Raw genomic sequence first — 19,100 nt, 5'->3', positions numbered from 1 at the left:
AATAGCTTTAAAGATGTCAGGGTAGGTCCTTGGCCAAGTGGGTTTTGTGACTTTTTTATTTACTTCTGCTTTATTAGGGTCAGTCTATAAAGACAACTTTAGACATCTTTAAAAGATAACTTTAAACATTTTAAAGCTTTTTGAACTGCTTATGCATTAGCTCTACAAATGTTCTGTTTTCTTCCCCTCTCATGCCAGAAGTTCAAGCTGGTTTAAGATTATTTTGCCTAAATATAGGTAATTCATGGGGCACTTTTTTTTTTTTTATATATCAGTGGTATATATCCAATGCCTAGAACTGTGCCCGGTATGTAGTAGGAAATAAATAAGTATTTGTAATAAATATTTGTATTGAATGACTCTCTGTAAGGGAAAAGGCAGCAAAGATAAATAGTGGTGTTCTTATGTCTGTTGACAATCCAGCCAGTGTTTTAATCACTTTAGAAGCTTCTTCATTTCTAATTTATTTCTATAGGGAAGTCATATGTCATCTGTTTCTAAAGTGTGGTTGATTACCATATTGTGGTTGTCCTTTAATATTTTCTGCCCACTTTTTCTATTCCTAGAGTTGTCTCTTTAAAAGTAGTGTTTCTCAAAAAAAAAAAAAAAATCTCCATAGTCAAGTTCTTTGGGCCAGTTTTGTAGATTGGTATATCCTACTGTTTTAAAATCAAACCTGATTCTTGATAGATTGTTCTCAGATAAAGAGTGGCTATAGACAGTAAATGGCTTTTCCTATTTGACCTTATTCTCTTTTTAGTAATATGTCATCATGCCTTCACATTTTAGTAAGACCAGCATATATATTAGAGCATTTAGGAACTTGTATCATTGTAGAAGTAAAACTACTTTTTAAAATATAAGTAATAAAATTCCTGTTGGTTAGTGAAACATTTAAAGTTTTGATTTAGAAAATATGAATATCAGTTTTTTCCATTAGATGAATACATCAATATTGGCACATTCTTATTTGGCATGTGTTTTTTGTTTTTTCCTTTCACTTCTGCAGTTGACCAGACTACAGTCATAGTATCTATTGATCTTTTGCTGAGGAGGACAATTTCTTTTTAGGACAGTGTTTAGTGTTCTGGTTGAAGTTGCCTCCTTTGGAGTGAAGTAAACAACAAAAATGTTCTTAATAATTTAATAGATTTTAAATAATATTTGTCCCACTTTAAAAGAAACCAAGAAATAGAGAACCTAGAAGTTTTTAGTTTAAGAATTTGAGTTTTCCAGAGAACTCATATTAACAGACATTCTGTTGCTTTCTACCTTTTGAAAAGTCATCACTGCAAATTGTTATTCGGGTAGTCTAAGTGGTATATTCTCTCCCTCTCCCCCTCCCCACTCTCCCTCCTTTTTTGTGGCTGGTCAGTACAGAGATTGAACCCTGGACCTTGGTGTTGACAGCACCACTCTCTAACCAACTGAACTAACCAGCCAGCCTCCAAGTCATATTCTTTGTGTTAGGATTTATCATTGATAGCAAATGAATAAATCGAGATTTGTTTTGTTTTGTTTCTTTTTAATGCTGCAAGATTTTCCCGTATATATTGTTTGGCATCTTTTCCCACTGGGGTTTTCCTTGGTCTGTAGCCTCTTTAATAATGTTAAGAAATTACTATATGGCCCAGGCAGTAATGTCACCTTTAGATTATTTTGAAAGTCAATCTGTGGATTTTCTGTGCATTTGGGTGGAATAATTGTCAGTGTGACAGCTCTTTTGATGTCATTTTCTGTGGAGTTTCTCTGGAGCTTTCCTTCAGTGGTTGGCTTTGTTGTGCAGAAAGAAAGATGGTGGGTCTGGAAAGTCTTTATTAACAGGAAGCAATGTTCTGAGGAGAGTTATTTAAAGAGTTTTATTCATTCATAACAGAATTCAGAGGCACAAAGTTCTCCAATCACTAAAGATCTAAGTTTATTTTCTAGACCTCTTAATTATTAGAGCAGTCTGGAGGACCCCACCACCCCACCACCCCTAAAGCTCCTAGAGTTCTTTTAGTGAAACACATGACTTGATCACTGCCCAGTTGATCTGACTGAGTCTTTGATATGATTTCTTTGAGGAAAAGTTCCACCTGGGGACCTGAATACTGATTTACCAGAATGAAATGGTTAAATGAGAGATTGGAAGCAAGAGCAAGTTCTCTCACTTTAAACTGACACCCCAACCTCCCCCACCCCGAGCCCCTGCATTATTGAAGAGGAGGGCGCTCATGTTCTCAAGTAGCAGTACAAAAATCTCACACCTTGGTCCGACCAGTATGAAAACAGCTATGGCAACACAAAATTTCCTTCCTCTATCCCCGTCTAATATTGGGGGAGGGACAAAGCCAAATTGTTACTTTACCCCATCCTGTCTGCCTGCTAGAAGGCCTGTTTCCTACCCTGATGGTATCTGCCTAACAAATGGTGTTTCTTTTTTACAGCATTATGATCCTGGACTTGTTGTGGTGATGGTAAACTTAGCAGTGGTAATTTTTTATTTTCAGACTGAATTACTCCTTTTGTCATCAGTGCACCAATGTTAGGCTTACTTTCTCTGTTGTAGCCTTCATCCTTCTGCTTGGTCTTTTTCATTTTCCTTTCCTTTCCTTATGCAACTTGTCTGATCCTTGTTCATTTAAGGGTAATGTTAAGAAGGGATGTATCTGTTTGTGTTAGAACTGCCAAAAAAATCAGTTAAAACATTAAATTCTAATACTGTCAAAAGTTGATTTCCCCACAATGTAATGGGCACTAGCACTTGCTACTGCATTTTATAAATAAATTAAAACAAACTTTGACTGCCTTAGAAGGCAAAAGAACTAATGCAGAGTTTATAAACAGGGGTTTACAGAGGTAATTAATTTGTACCAAAACTTTCTTGATTCATGCAAAACAAATTCTGACAGATCAAAAAGGATTCCAAAATAAATTCCTTTGATATTTCTTTTCAATTCTTTCATTGGACCATTTGTTTTTTACCAGTAAATCCCTGATGAGACGTTATGAAAGTGATATTGCACCTAGGAAGTCATTTTTATAACCTGTCTTTAATTTGGTCCTTTTGCTAAAGGTTGCAGTCACTGCTTATTTATTATACCATTGGGCATAAGGTAGTAATGCATTTATATTTTGTTTTACTGGCAGTCTTTGATATTATCTAAAAGAAGAAGTATTCTAGAAAAAAATTTTTTCTTTTTTTCTAACATGAGATGTTCTTTGTTTACTTAAACATTTTTTTTTTTTACTATGGTAATTATTTCTAATTATCTTCCTGTTTATTGTTAACAAACAATAATGGGATAATGGTGATAAATAGTTAAACTTCTGAATTTGTTTTTCATTCTGTTTTTAAAAATATATAGAGCAACTGGATAAAAGTGGTTGTTGGTCATTTTGAAAATGGTTTCTTCTTTTATCTGCAGGACCAAAACCAGTCACAATAATGGCATTTAAGAAAAAAAATTTTTTGGTAATACCTCAGATTTAGCCTGAGAAAACTAAATTTTCAGCCCAAAGGTATAATATATATGTGTGTATAACAACAACCAAAAAAACAATTGTTTACACTAGCATAAGTGAGATGATGATGAGGGAAGTAAACATTGTGTTTTTTCACTAAAGGTGTACAACGGATAAGGTAAGTCCTCTTTTCAGTGGGCTTACATCACAATAAACAGCGCAAGTTGTGATGTAAAACAGCTGTGGTAGTAAAGTGCTTGTCCTGCCCCATTTTGCTTTGTTTGGCTGGTTATGAGTGGATTAAATATACATTTATTTTTTAAAAATTTCCAGCATAGATTGATTAGTTTAAAGTCAATTTTCTTCGCAACTAGTCCTTTTCACAGCTTACCGGTTACTACAGTTAAATCCCCTCTGGGAAATGAGACGGCAGAGCACCAGTTTAAAACTATTTGTTGTCCCTAAGGGCAACTAACTGTTGCTTTTTATTTACATTTTTCATAGCCCCATTTAATTGTAAAGCATCTTTGAAAAACAAAAAATAAAAAAACAAAAATAAACATACTGAGTTGTAATTACAGAGTTTTACTGCATCATGCTTGAAAATGTACTTTTTTGACTTAAACATATCAGTTCAGATATTTATTACCAGTTTTAAAAGTATTTGTGGGAGAATATCAGTGGCCAAAGTGAAGTAATTCTTCGTCCAAAGTTATTCTGGGGATCTTTTAAAGAAAAAGGAACTTACGAAGTTTTAAATTTTAAACCTCCTGGTGCCATTGTTTAGAAGTGCTTTGTTTTGCTTACTAATTAATTTTGCCTTAGTAATCCAGAATTATCCCCAACTGGAAAGTCAACCAAGGTAGTTGGTTAGGAAAGGAAGGTTTGGGTGTAAGCTGTGAGAATGGCTTATGTTTGGTTCACTGTAGCTTTCTGGTCTCTGCACTCCAAGGCAAGATCTCTAACCACCCAAACACGATGTGTAAAGTGAGCTGTTGGCTTGGCTTTGCATCTTACCTTGATTATGTGTTCCTGTTACAGGGAGAACAGATCCCATTCCAATTGTTGTCAAGTATGATGTCATGGGCATGGGTCGCATGGAAATGGAGGTAAATGATCAATCATATTAACTCACTCATTTTATTGGGTATTTAAAATTGGTATTAATTCCAAATTCAGATGCCAGTGCATCTGAATACATTTATCAGATGGAATCTAGTTTTAATACTTTCTGGACAATTAAAAATATATTTTACATTCTTATTTAGTGCTACCTTTGAGGCACATAGGGTGTAAATAATGTTCTTGTTTTAACTGGGGCATAAAGAAGTTGAGTGGTTTACCCAGGGTGAAAAAGCAAAACAAGATCAGACTGAGACCCAGGCCCTGGTGCTTGTTTCAGACAACAGTGTTGCTCAACTCTTAAAATATTTGTTGAGGTAGAGGCTTTATGTACAGCTGTCATCTGTGATACCTGCATTTCATTGCCTAAAATATTTTTTTCCATTTACTCTTAGTTCTTTGGCATTGAACATTGAAGTGAAATCTGTTATCATCAGTAAATATACCTGTTGGGAGCCAGCAGCATGAAAGGATTGATTAATGAACTGTCCTTGCATGCTATTTTCTCTGCAGGATGACAAAAAAGCAAGAAGTAGCTAAGCAAAATACAAGTTTTTTTGTTTCCAAACAATACTGTAGTTGTGCAAATGACTTTTTTATAGCTAATATTGGGATATGTTAGGAATTGAGACTAATTACAGGTATTTGTGTCAAGCTTGATTATGCTGAAGATGCTACCGAACGGCGCCGTGTCCTAGAAGTGGAAAAAGAAGACACAGAAGAGCTGAGACAAAAATACAAGGTACTTAAATGAAGCCATTCCTTTTTTTTTTTTAGTTAAAAAGTTTTTTTTATTGAAGCATAATTGATTATACATATTTTGGGGGTACAGTGGATGAAACCATTCTTGTGTAGAGTTTGCTTACACTAAAGAAAAAAAAGAATCTATGTTGATGATAACATTTGTTTGACATTTGGTGGTGATTAGTAGTTGATCTCGGGTTTCTTTTACTTTCCTGTTTATTGCCTTTGTAAAAAGTATAGAGATAATAATACCTATTCATAAGTTTGTTGGGAAGATTACATTAGTGTTTGAAAACACAGTGCTGGATGCACAGTAGGTAGTCAAGTTAGTAGAGCCATAAAAATTGAGTCCTTTGAGAGCTTGACAGCAATTGATAAGGCTTTCCTTTTCTTTTTCTTTCTTTTTTTTTAATTTTAAGAACAAATTGAGAACTTTTTTTTGTTCATAGTTAATTAAATCAGTTCCAAAGCAGAGATTCGTCTTGTCCTATGGAAGTATAAGTTGAACTCTTTCAGTATTTTCCTTTTTTAAGGTGCTAGTTATAGAAAACTGCAATTTAGGACATATTATCAGTTAGCTTTCAAAAAGGCTGACTAGGGGGCTCGCTGGTTAGCTCAGTTGGTTAGGGCACAGCCTTATGACACTAAGGTCACGGGTTTAGATCTCCTTACCAGAGAGCCACCAAAAAAAAAAAAAAAAGACTGACCAAGGAACATGCTTTTTAAGGTGTTGTAGTGTGCCCAGTCTCTACTATAAAATAGCTAAATTTGAAAAAAAGAAACAAGCTTAGTCAAGACTATCATATAGAAACTGATTTTGGTTATGATATTTAAGGTGGGAAAAGAGAAAAGGGTTTTATTTTTAAAAATCTGTTCTCCCATAAGAAAGAGAAGAAACGAAGCCATATCCTTTTGTGCAAGTTACCCAGTGATCTATAAAGGGACCTTATAAAAGTCTCACAATTTGTTTGCACTGCCTATAAATTTAGCCTAAGTATCTTGAATTCCCTAAATTGGTGAGGAAGAGTTAAAGAGGTAATTTTCCAACTTGAAGCCATAAGAATCAGTTGTCATTCTTGGAAATCAAAGATCTGTTATTTCTTTTTGTTGTTAAGATATATAAAACTTCGGTATAAATTAAGGTAACTATCTAAAGACTTGGAGACATTTGCTTCTGTTTTGAATTTTTAGTGCTGTCTAGATCACTTTTAAGTGATTATAGGTGTTGTAGAGGGAGTGAAAATTGAGTTAACTTTACCTATTTCAATATTCTAAATGATTATGAGTGAAGAAGTAGGCATTTTCCGTGCCTCATTGTTATGTCCCAAGCAATGATGGAAAGAAATTGTAGGAAGTAGCAGCTGTGGGATGCAATTTATTTCTTTAATGCAATTAGTAGGCTAGATGCCCTCTCCTTTCTCCCCCACTTTATATGTGATGACTATCTGAGCCTCCTTGTAGCTTTCTGGAACTTTTTTTTCTGACTTTAAATACTGAATTTGAAAACTATGTTAAGAATGGTGTCTTTAGTTATTCAAAGTCTCTTACCCAAGCACAATTTTTTATCATTTAATCCAATCTGTGATTGCTAGGTGTGGCAACATTATTTGCCATTCATTCATTGGATCTTAGAGCTTATTTTAGGTCATTCAGCAACTTGAAACAGTCACCCCAGGTCCTATTATCAAATATCCTTCTTTTCTCACTAGTGAACCAGAGAATTTGCAAAAATATTGATTTTTAGCTGTGGATTAGGTGGGAAAGGTATATATTTTCTAATGCAAAATTGAAAATTGAATTTATTTTTTTAGTTCCTTTTTCATTAGCATCATCATTTTTAGTACCTGTAGATTTTAGTGACAAAGTACATATGAGTTTGAAAACAAGAATTTAACAAAGGGTTACAGTTGAAAATTCTTAAACCATTAAAAATATTTTGGCCAGTCATCTACTGAAAACAGCTAAAAATGTTAGATTAAAAAGAAAAACTTCATAAAAACCTCTAAGAGTGGGCATGATAGGAAAGGGTTAACAGGACAAAATCTAATGAGGTAATCTGAACACTGAAGTCATTTTTTCCCTGAGAGATTGGCATTTTCCAAACCTGGCAAATTTGAGCTTTTACTTTTCGAAGCCTCAGGAGTGATATAGATAAGAGATTGGAGTTCTCTCTAGTAGAGAACCAAAGGGCTACAGTCTTACTGTACAGGTCTGGGACACCAAAGGGCTGTGGTCTTATTGTACAGGTGTACCACGGGTTAACCTGCCTCACCTCCATTTTACTGCAGAAGTACTAGGAGGAAAATTATATTGTCTCTTAAGCAGAACAGGGGTCACAGGACAATTTTTTTGTTTTTGTTTTTGTTTTTTAAGACTTTATAACCACAGGTAGTCCTCACTTTGGGATCTGAGATCCAGATTCACTGGATAGTTAGAAAACCTCAAGTTGTGAATTTAGTTTAAAGTGGTCCCAGACTGGTGTGCTTGATAGAAACAAATGCAGTTGTAAAAGGGAAGTTAAGAAAAATGGAATATAGAATGAAAAGTTCTAATATAAAGACTAGAATTCTAGAAGAAAGGGTAAGAATGAGGCAGAAGCAGTGTTTGAAGATAATGGCTAGGATTTTTCAGCACTAGAAAGATTCCAAAATACAGATGTGAGAAGTCCAAATAATCCCAAGCTGAATAAATTAAAAAAAAAAAAAAAATCCATGTCTAGACACATCCTTTTATAACTACAGGACACTAAAGTCACAGAGATCTTAAAAGCAGTTTAGTGTAAACATGACTTTCTCTAAAGAAATAACAGACTGATGACTTCTCAAAAGCCATCTTCTGAAAGCCAGAAGATAGTGCAATGATGTAGACAGAGAAAGTATTTGCCAACCTAGAATTGTATGCCAATTGAAATGGCTTACAAGAGTGAGGGTGAAATAAAGGTATTTTCAGACAAATAAAAGCAATTAGAACTCACTAAATTTGGTGATATCCTCACTAAAAAGAATGATAAAGGGTGTACATCAGAAGGAAAGTGATCCCAGGAAGAAGGTTTGAGATACAAGAGTGAATGATGAATACAGAAAATGGTAAGTAATTAGGTGGACTTAAAGCATTTAATTTCTTGTGGCATTAAAAAAAAAGATAAGAATTAAAATTCATGTAAGCACCAAGGTCAAGAGTTTGTATCCCTGTACTGACCAGCTGCTGAAAAATAAAATTCACTGAAGCAATAACATGAGTTTGTAAGTGCATAAATGGAGTTAGGTCCTTACATTCTAAGGTCCTTACTGTCTCCAGCAGGAGTGCAGATATTAAACTAGGGCACTGAGAAGATATTTAAGCATGTAGTTATTTCAGGGTAACTGTTACTGCATAACTTTCAAATTGGCAGAGGGAAATAATGAAATGAGAAAAGAATCTCCTGAAAGAAGAAATGAAAGAAAAGGAAATTTATTATACCTGCCATAATTAAAAGCATAAAATGAGATGGTAGATATTAACCCAAATATATCAGTAATTATGATAAATAGAAATAGATTAACACAGTAATTCCCAAACTTATGTGTACATTACAGTCATCTGGAGATGTTTTTTTAAAAAAAATGCCAAAGCCTAGACTACACCGCTGACCAATTAAATTATAATCACCAGTAAATTACAATCTCCAGGAGTGTGACACAGGCATTACTATTTTTTTAAATTTCCCAGGTGATTCCCATGTGTAGACCAGTTTAGAAACCATTGGACTAAATAAATACTCCAGTAAAAGAACAAAGATTGTTGAATTTAAAAAAAAAAAAAAAATCCAACTATATGCTATTTACCAGAGATATACCTAAAACATAAGCTTACAGAGAAGCTGAAAATAAAGAGTGAAAGAATATATACCAGGCAAGTCTAAACAAAGCTGGTTGTAGCTATTGTCAGATAAAATAGACATTTAGGTATATAGTATCACTAGAGTTTACTTCACCAGTAGGATAAACGCTATTAAATTTATATGCACTTAACACTGCCTCAAAATACATAAATCAGAAACTGATAGAATTGCAAGGAAAAATGTTACATCCACCATTATATTGAGAGATGTTAGTATACCCCTCTTAGATGACTGTTAGAAGAAGCAGAGAAAAAAAATCAGCAAAGATATTTAGAAGATTAGAACAAAATAATTAACAAATTTTACCTAATGGTTATGTAGAACTGAGTACCTCATCACTTTGAAAAGAATAAATTTCAAACATGTGGAACAAGGGCTGGCTGGTTAGCTCACTTGGGAGAGTGTGGTGCTCTGTAACACCAAGGTCACTGGTTCAGATCCCTAAACCTGCCAGCTGACCAAAAACAAACAAACAAATATATATGGAACATTTATTTAAACAATTTTAAAAATCATATCCTGGGTCATAAGCCAAGTATCAGCAATTTTCAAAGAACTGAAATCAAGTTAAAGTAATTAATTTTTTTAAAAAAAAGGAAAACCCCTTTGGAAATTAAGACACATTTTTGTATAATCCTTCATTCAAAGAAGAAACCACAGTGGTAACAAAAATATTTGTAAACATTCCTCTCAGAAAGTTAGAAAAAGAATAACAAAATAAACCCAAAAAATGTAAAAGGAAAGAAATAATAAAAGTAAGAATAGAAATGAATGAAACAAAACAAACATACAACAAAGCCAAAAGTTAGTTCTTTGACATACTTGTGATGATACCAAGGGGAGAAAAAATGGAAAACCAATATCAGTAATAGAAAAAGAAGACTTCATTCAGATGTAGCAGGCAATAAAAGGTAAGATGAAAATATTATGAATAACTTTATGGCGTTTAATGCAGAAAGTAGGTTTAAATGGACAAATACCTAAAAATATATAATGTGCTAAAACAGACTCAAGAAGAAATAAAAAACTTGAATAATTCTGTTACTATATAAGTTGAATCTGTAGCTAAAAAAAAAATCTTTCCGTAAAGCCCAAATAACTTCACCAGTGAACCCTATCAAAATTCATTGAAGAAATAAATTCAGTCTTAACCAGCAATTTCTAATTTTCCAGAGAATTGAAAATGAAGAAACACTTTTAGCTCATTTAATGACACTAGTGTGACTTTGATGCTAAAACCTGACAAGGACAATATGAAAAGGATAATTATATGATATTTTCATTAATAACACAGATGCAAATCATAAAACACAAGCAAAACAAAAATCTATTAGGATACATCATGACCACATTGTGCCAAGAATGTAAAATTGACTTGTTAGAAATTAGTTTGATGCCACATTAAAAGATTAAAGGAAAAATTTTTATATAATCACCTCAACAGATGCAACAACCAAAAAAGCATTTTATAAAATTCAGCATTTGTTAGTGATGAAAAAGTCTTGCCCAACTTGAAGAAGAAAGGACCTTCCTTAACTAGATAGAATGCTTACAAAAACCATGTAGGAGACATTATACTTAATATTGAATTGTTTGAAACCTTTCCCTTAGAGATGGGGGGAAGGGGACATAACAAGGATGCCTGCTATCACTGTTTGTATTAAACACTGTGCTGGAGGTCCTAAGCAGCACAGTAAGGTAGACAGGCAGAAAAAAACCAACAAAGATATAATTGATAAAAGAAAGAAACAAAACTATTATCCTTCATAGACGTGATTATGTCCTTAGATATCCAAAAGAACCTGCAGATAAATTACTTTAATAATAGAATCTACCAGGATGCTGGATACAAAAAGAATTATAAGTTTATATTTGTATATCTGTATATTAACAGAAAGGAGTTAGAAAATGAAGTTTAGCAAAATGTCATCATTTGTAATAATATAAAAGTGTAGGAAGCACCCAATGAGATGTGAAAGGCTTATGGCAAAAATTCTAAAACATGATTAAAAACAATTGAATAAAAAGTGAGATTTTAAAAAATTATTTGTTCATGAATTACCAGATTCATTATTGTAAAAATGTCTGTTCCCCCAAATTTTCTGTATATTCAGTGTAATTTAATAAAAAATTCAACAGGATATTGTGTGGAATTAAACAAACTGATTCTAATTTTTTTTCCTTTTTTTGCGGCCGGCTGGATTCTAAAATTTATATAGAACTGCAGAGGGCCAAGAATAGTCAAAACAGTTTTAAAGAACTTTATACATAGAAGGACTTGCTCTGTGAGTTATCAAAATTCTTGTAAAGCTATGGTAATTAAGACAATGTGACCTTAGTGCACGGATAGACTAATGGAACAGAAAAGAAAGCCCAGACACACACCCTTACATATTTGACCACTTGATAAGACAAAAATGGTATTGCAGATAAGTAAAGGAAAGAATGAACTTTTCAATAAAAGCTTCTGAGATGATTGGTTATTCATATGGAAAATAATGGATTTGGACCTCCTACCTCATACCATACAATAATCAATTATAGGTCGGTTAAAGATTTAAGTGTAAAAGGAAAAACCATAAAACTTTCAGAAGATGGTATAGAAGATTCTCTCTTCTAGCTCTTCCTCACTTACTATTTACTTATTTTTCATTTCAGTGATATTCTTCAACATTTTATTATAAAAATTGTCAAACATGCAGAAAAGTTGAAAGAACTGTGCAGTGAATACTTATGTACCTACTGTCTGTATTCTACAATTACAGCTATAAATACTGTTTTATTACATATCAATAACTTTTTTCAAAACAGCTTTCTTGAGGATCAATGCTTTTTTATTAAAATTCAATGTCTGTTTATTTCAATAATGCCATGCTCTTGCTTTTTGATTATTATTCTTGCCTTTTTTCTTTTGAACATTCTAAACGTTATTTTATTTTATTTTATTTTATTTTATTTTATTTTATTTTATTTTATTTTATTTTATTTTATTTTAAAGATGAACAGTAAGGGGATCTTAACCCTTGACTTGGTGTTAGCTCCACGCTTTCCCAAGTGAGCTAACCGACCATCCCTATATAGGGATCCGAACCTGTGGCCTTGGTGTTATCAGCACCACACTTTCCCAAGTGAGCCACGGGCCGACCCTTAAATGTTCTTATTTTATAATTTTAAAAAACCCTTCTATTATGTGTAGTGTTTGATGTGTTTTTATAATCTGTTGTTTCTCCTGACTTTCTCACAGTGGTTTGTTTCCTTGTGTAGTTTGCAATTTTTGATTGTCATCTCATCCTCTGTGAGAATTCCTCACATCCTGGATTTTACAGGGAGTCCTTGTGAGTCAGTTCCATGTGTGTACCTTGCCCAAAGCTTTTGGTCTTTCACTGGATATGGACTGGTTTTAGAATGTAGATACTTAAGCCGAGGGTTTCTGCCAGTGGAATGTGTAAGTTGTTGAGATCCACAAGAGATGATGATGCCAAATTCTAACTTCTTATATGTGACTCTTTCCATCTATATCCTGGTATACAGTGAATTCCTTAATGCTTTCAAGGAGTAGAAGTTAATGACAGTACAGTTTTTCTAGCCTCCCTTTCAAGGAAGGGGTCAACCCTTCATATCTCTGAGCTTTTTGCAGGGAGAACCTAGTTAGCTTTCTACCATGCTAGGTCCTAAAGCGGTGTCTTCAGGCACCTTGGGATTACCCTTTCTTGTTTTTGAACTGAGCTGTATATTTTCCTGTGTTTTACTATATCCAGAGTTATAGTATTGTGAAATTTCTTTCTCCCCTACCCCTTTTTTTTCATTCCCATTTTCTTCTCAATACCCCTCTCTTTATTCACTCTTCAACCCATTTATACTGACTTTAGCACTTTTTACTGAACCACTCTATTCAAAGGCACCAAACACCTCTATTTGCTAGATCCAATAGACCTTTTAAATTTTTATTTTATTTCATATTCTGTTTCTTGGCAGTATTCAATACAACTGAAAACTCTTCTTTTTTTTTTTTTTTTTTTTTTAAAGATGACCGATAAGGGTATCTTAACCCTTGATTTGGTGTTGTCAGCACCACGCTCTTCCAAAGTGAGCTCACCAGCCATCCCTATATAGGGATCCGAACCCGTGGCCTTGGTGTTATCAGCACCACACTCTCCCAAGTAAGCCAAGGGCTGGCCCACAACTCTATCTTCTTTAACACACTTTTTCTTCTCTTAGTTTTGAAGATTTTATACTTTCCTAGATTCCTCCCCCTTATCTCTTGCTGCTTCTGTGTAGATTCTTTTGTTGGCTCCTTCTTTTGCCTGAACTTCAGCTGTTGGAGTTCCTCAGGTTCAGACCTGGGACCTCTGTTTCTGTCTACACTCTCTAGATACAGGAATGGTCATGACACCATGTTTCATCATCTTTCACATGATTGGTTTTTATCCTTTAGATTTTAACTTAAATATTACCTCATTAGAGACCTTACCTAATTTCCCAATTTAAATAATCCTCCATTCTGCCTTTTTTTCCTGCAATACCTGGTTTTATAATTTGTAATTATAAATTGTTGTTAGTTCACTTATTTATGGTCTGCTTACTGTACTGGTCAGGAAGGACGAGAAACTGTCTGTTGGTCTGCCAACATATATCTTGCATGCAGCACAGTGCCTGGCACATAAGTACTCAATAAATATTAGTTGAATGGATAAGTTCTTTGAAATAATGTGAAAAGCTAGATTGATTTGGTGTATTGTTTGAAATGCAGACATTTTAAATAATTCGTTATTATTATCTTTAGAGTAAACATTATACTATAAAGTGAAAAATAAATAAAAGAAACACCTGAGTAATCCATAGCCTCATAAGATTATGTATTTTATTTTAAAGCCCTTTCTTCCTCCTAAAAAATTATTTCTCGTTTGAACTTTTTGAGGTAGCTAGAGCAAGAATTACTTATTCCCATTTTACTGATCAAAATATTTACTCAGAAACCTTGTCAACCCTGAACTATTTCTGTAATCTTAAATATTCTATTATCTAACCACAATCATCTTTTTTTACTTCCTGCTGTCACTCCTTTATTCCACTATATTTTTTTGTCAGTTTCACACGACTTTGGAACTTTGACTTTAGTATCTTAGCCCCTCTTTAATTTGTGCTTCTTTTTTCCTCTCCAGCACCATGGTCATTTTTACCTCTCTCAGCACTTTGATCCCAATTCCCTTCCCTCCTAATTCTTCTGTTATACTTACTTACCAGAAGGCTATCCCTAGTAAGAATAAAATGTAGTACTTGCATTCTTCATTTCTACATCCTTTCTGCCAACTTCACTGGGCCCTCAGAACTGCCAAGTAATCCTTTTATTTGTCATCTCCCTGTTAGTCCCCTCAGCTGCCATTCTCAAACATTGGTTCTTAGCCCTCATCTTTCCTCAACCATTCTTGTCCTATCCCTACAACTTCCTTTACTCATAATAGAAAACTTAACAAAGGAAATTTGTACTATCCGGTTTTTGTTTTTGTTTTTAATTAATTTATTATTTTATTTTTAACATTCTAAGATGATGTTAAAGAGCAGTGGAGGTGGAGGGGGATAGGGGGAGGGGGAGGGGGTGGAAGGAGGAGGTGGGGTGGGCGTGATCAAGGCCCATGGTACTCCCTCACTCTGGCAGGGGAGCCCAGGGGTCTTCTGGTAGTGGCTTGGTAGTGGCTGGGCTAGATGCGGACTTGTGGGGGGTGGGGGGGGTGGCCGAGGCCCTCGATCCCGCCCCACCCTGGGAGCCTGGGTGCTTCTGGCCACAGCTTAGTAGTTGTTGCTGAGCTGGATGTGGACATCAGAGGTTGTGGCTAAGGCCTTCAGCCCCCCACCCCCTGGCTCAGAAGCTCAGGGTGCTTCCCGCAGCAGCTAGGTGGTTGTTGCTGGGCTGGATGTGAACGTTGCAGGGGGCGTTTGTAGCTGAGGCTCTCAGCTCCCCTCCACCCTGGCTTGGGAGCCTGGGGCACTTCCGGTGGCAGCCTGGGGGTTGTTGCTGGGATGGATGTGGATCAGCCCTCTCTCCATGCCAGCTTGGGAGCCCAGGAGCCTGGTCTTTCTAGTTTTTATAGGTGTTCTTTGGTGGTGTTAGACCTTTACTGAGACCTTTGTCTCTAATCTGTGGGTTTTTGTGTTTTCTTTCACTTCTGTGTTGGATTATTAGCTACCGCCACCACTTAAACTCTGCACTGGAACTAATTTGTTTTCCTTTGCTTACTTCTAAAATGGGGGAACTTCTTCTGGGAACCAGCACTTGAGCCCTGTGGTTGAGCTAAATTGCTGCTTTGCTGCTGATTCTCTGGGGAAGGCTTTTTGTGCAGCTCAGGTTTTAATTGTTGACCTTTTAGGGCTGGCCAGTGGCTCATGGGAGAGTGTGGTGCTGACAACACCAAGGCCAAGGGTTTGGATACCTATATAGGGATGGCTGGTTAGCTCACTTGGGAGAGCATGGTGCTGACAATACCAAGTCAAGGGTTAAGATCTCCTTACCAATCATCTTTAAAAAAAAAAAAAAGTCCTTTTAAGTACTTCTTGGCCTTGTGAGGTCTGGTAAACCTGGGTTGTGTGGAAACTCTGGTCTGGGCTTGAGTCTTTTCAGCAAACTGCACCCCCTGCAGTTCTGTATTCCTGACCAGTCTCCACTGAGTGGTCCTGTGCTGATTGGAGGGCAGATCAGCTGTCTGTGCTGTGCCCCAGTGTTCCCCCAGTGGGCCAGCCTCCCCCAACCCTCAACTCCAAACACTTCCCATGGGATGAGCCATGTGCCAGTCCCTTGCAATGACTGACCAGCCTTTGAGTGGCTCCTTTTTTCAGTTGTCTGTGGCCCCTCACTCCTATGTGGTTCCACAGGAACCTTGTTAGTGGTCTTGCTGGCCTGGGGGCCACTTCTCCCCTTCAGCCTCTAAGCAACTTCATATGAAGGGTACAGCAGCGGCTTTTACCATCTCTTGCTGTGTGCTCACCATGGCTAGCCTTGAAGTGGTCAGGACTCAATCTGGTAGGAGTGGTCCTTTTTTTCTCTCATCGTGGTTTCTCCTGCCTTCATGAACTCTGTAGGTGTCTTCTCTTCCCCTGAGCTCTAGTGGCCCCAGGTTGGCAGTCGTTGCTTTTTAATAGTTGTAAATTAGTTAATTGTGGGAGAGGATGACGCTGGGTACTATCTGTTCCTCCATTTTGATCGGAAGTCTGTCCTATCAGGTTGGAGTGCCTTCATCTACCAGAAATATTCTCTACCAACCTTGGATTCATCTACTCCCATCCTTAAATATTTCTCTTGTTTGACCGTCTGTCAAATGATAATTCATATGTACATCTGAATTCTGCATCCTAGCTGTCCCTATCTTATCAGGGACATTCCACTTCTTTCCTGTATTGGCATCATCTTTTCCTATCACCATGTTCACATGCTTGAACATTTCTTGGGGAGAAAAATTCAAAAACATTAAAAAAAAAAAAAAAAAAAGGAAAGAAAGAAAACATTATATTGACTCTCTCTCCATATAGCTGTCATCTTCTCTTTTTTACTCATCTTTAAAACCAAAATTTTTAAAGAGAGTAGTCTCTGAACTCACTTCCTTTTTCATCACCTTTTATTCTTTAATTTTTATTCTTTAATTTTTAAATTTTTATTTTTATCAAAGTTGTTCTCCTGCATAGTCTTAAAGCCAATTACCTCTACCAGGCTTTTAAAACAAAAACTGCAGCCCCATTTGACACCCCTGTTATTTTATTTAATATTGATGAGACATTTTTAAGATATGTATAAGATATAAAGAAAAACTACAGACACTTGTGTTTCTTCCACTCAGTTTAAGAAAAAGATCATAATGAATAACTTTATGATCCCATCCCATTTCTTTCTCCTTTAGAAGTAAGCTCTGTCCTGAATTTAGTGTTTATCATACGCTTGCATTTTTAGGGAGATTTTTGTGCTGTTCTTTGATAAAATTCACATAACATGAAATTCACCATTTTAACTATTTTATAATCATATAATTCAGTGTTGTTGTTGTTGTTTTTAGCATATTCATAGTGTTATGCTGCCATCAACACTAATTCCAGCACATTTACATCACCCTGAGAGGAAACTCTATATCCTTTAGCAGTCATTTTTCCTTTTTCCCTTCCCCATTCTTCTGGTAACCACCAGTTGAGTTTCTATTCCTATAGAGTTGCCTATTCTGTATGGATACTTTATATAAATGGAATCATACAATATGTGGCTTTTTGTATCTGATTTCTTTCACTTAGCACAATGTTTTCACATATCAGTACTTCATTCTTTGCTATGGCCAAATAACATTACATCGTGTGCATATATGACAATTTATTATTCATCAGTTGATGGACTTTGGGGTTCCACTTTTTAGCTATTAGGAATAATGCTGCTGTGAATGTTCTTGTACAAGTTTTTGTATGAATATATTTTTCACTTCTCTTGGTGTATTCCTAAGAGTGGAATTGCTGATCATATGGTAACTCTATGTTTAGCTTTTTGAGGAGCTGCCAGACTCTTCCAAAGCTCCTCTACCATTTTACATTCCTACCAGCAGTGTAAGTAAGATGGTTTCAGTTTCTCCACATCCTCACCAACACTTGTCTGTCTTTTTATTATGTTTTATAGCCATCCTGGTGGGTTTGAAGTGGTATCTCATTGTGGTTTTGATTTGCAGTTCCCTAATTACTAATGATGTCAAACATCTTTTCATGTGCTTATTGGCCATTTGTATATCTTCTTTGGAGAAATGTCTATTCAGATTGTTTGCCCACTTTTTAATTGAATTTTCTTTTTATTGTTGAGTTGTAAGAGTTTTGTGTATATTCTGGACACAAGACACTTGTCAGATATGATTTGCAAATATCTTCTCCCATTCTGTGGTATCTTTCAGTTTCTTGATAATGTCTTTTGGTGCACAAAGGTTTTGAATTTGATGAAGTCTGTTTTATCTATTTTTTTCTTTTGTTGCTTATCTTTTTTTTTTTTTTTTTTTTTGGCGGCTGGCCGGTACAGGCATCCAAACCCTTGACCTGGGTATTATCAACATCATGCTCTAACCAGCTGCTCTAATTGGCCAGCCCATGTTGCTTATCTTTTTGACATCATGTTTAAGAACTTGTTGCGTAATCCAAGGCCATGAAGATTTACACCTTTGTTTCCTTCTAAGAGTTTTTATAGGGTTAGCTCTTATATTTAAGGTCTTTGATCCATTTTGAGTTAATTTTTGTATATCATATGAGGTAAAGGTCTAAATTCATTCTTTTCTATGTGGCTACTCAGTTGTCTCAGCACCATTTGTTGAAAAGACTACTGATCTTTGACAAGGTGCCAAGTCAATTCAATGGAGAAAGAAGTATAGTCTTGGTGCCTTTGAAATTCCTTATGAATTTTTGAATCAGTTTGTCAAGTTTTACAAAGAAGTCAGCTGAGATTCTGATAGAGATTACATTGTATCTGTAGATTAGTTAGGGGAGTATTGCCATTTTAGTGTTAAGTCTTCCAATCCCTGAGTATGGGGTGTTTTTCCATTCATTTAATCTTCAGTTTTGCTCAATACTGTTTGATAGTTTTCAGAATATAAGTTTTGTACTTCTGTTAAATTTAATTCTTTTGCTAGATTTAACCCTAAGTATCTTATTCTTATTTTGTACAGTTGTGAATAGAATTCTTTTTTTTTTTTTTTTTTTTTTTTAATGATGACCAGTAAGGGGATCTTAACCCTTGACTTGGTGTTGTCAGCACCACGCTCACCCAGTGAGCAAACCGGCCATCCCTATATGGGATCTGAACCCGTGGCCTTGGTGTTATCAGCACCACACTCTCCCGAGTGAGCCACAGGCCGGCCCCAGAATTGTTTCTTAATATCATTTTCAGATTATTGATTGCTAGGGT

The 19,100-nt window shown here is 35.4% G+C and overlaps 1 protein-coding gene across 6 annotated transcripts in view; it reads left to right on the top strand.

The window, feature by feature from the left end:
• The window catches only part of GPATCH8 (G-patch domain containing 8), a 99,879-nt gene that overhangs the window by 49,479 nt on the left and 31,300 nt on the right, over positions 1-19,100 (top strand). For 4 of the 6 annotated variants that reach the window (XM_063080459.1, XM_063080458.1, XM_063080460.1 and 1 more), the window contains 2 exons: positions 4,489-4,556; positions 5,225-5,311. In XM_063080459.1, the coding sequence (XP_062936529.1) occupies positions 4,489-4,556; positions 5,225-5,311 (155 nt within the window). Of the gene's footprint in view, positions 1-2,429; positions 2,475-3,608; positions 3,626-4,488; positions 4,557-5,224; positions 5,312-19,100 lie in introns of those variants that run through there. The other 2 variants (XM_063080462.1, XM_063080463.1) reach the window with 2 other exon arrangements.

This window comes from Cynocephalus volans, chromosome 16 (assembly GCF_027409185.1).
Source record: "Cynocephalus volans isolate mCynVol1 chromosome 16, mCynVol1.pri, whole genome shotgun sequence".
NCBI classification, from domain to species: domain Eukaryota; kingdom Metazoa; phylum Chordata; class Mammalia; order Dermoptera; family Cynocephalidae; genus Cynocephalus; species Cynocephalus volans.
The sequence above is the reverse complement of the archived record's forward strand: the minus strand, read 5'-3'. Positions and strand labels throughout refer to the sequence as shown.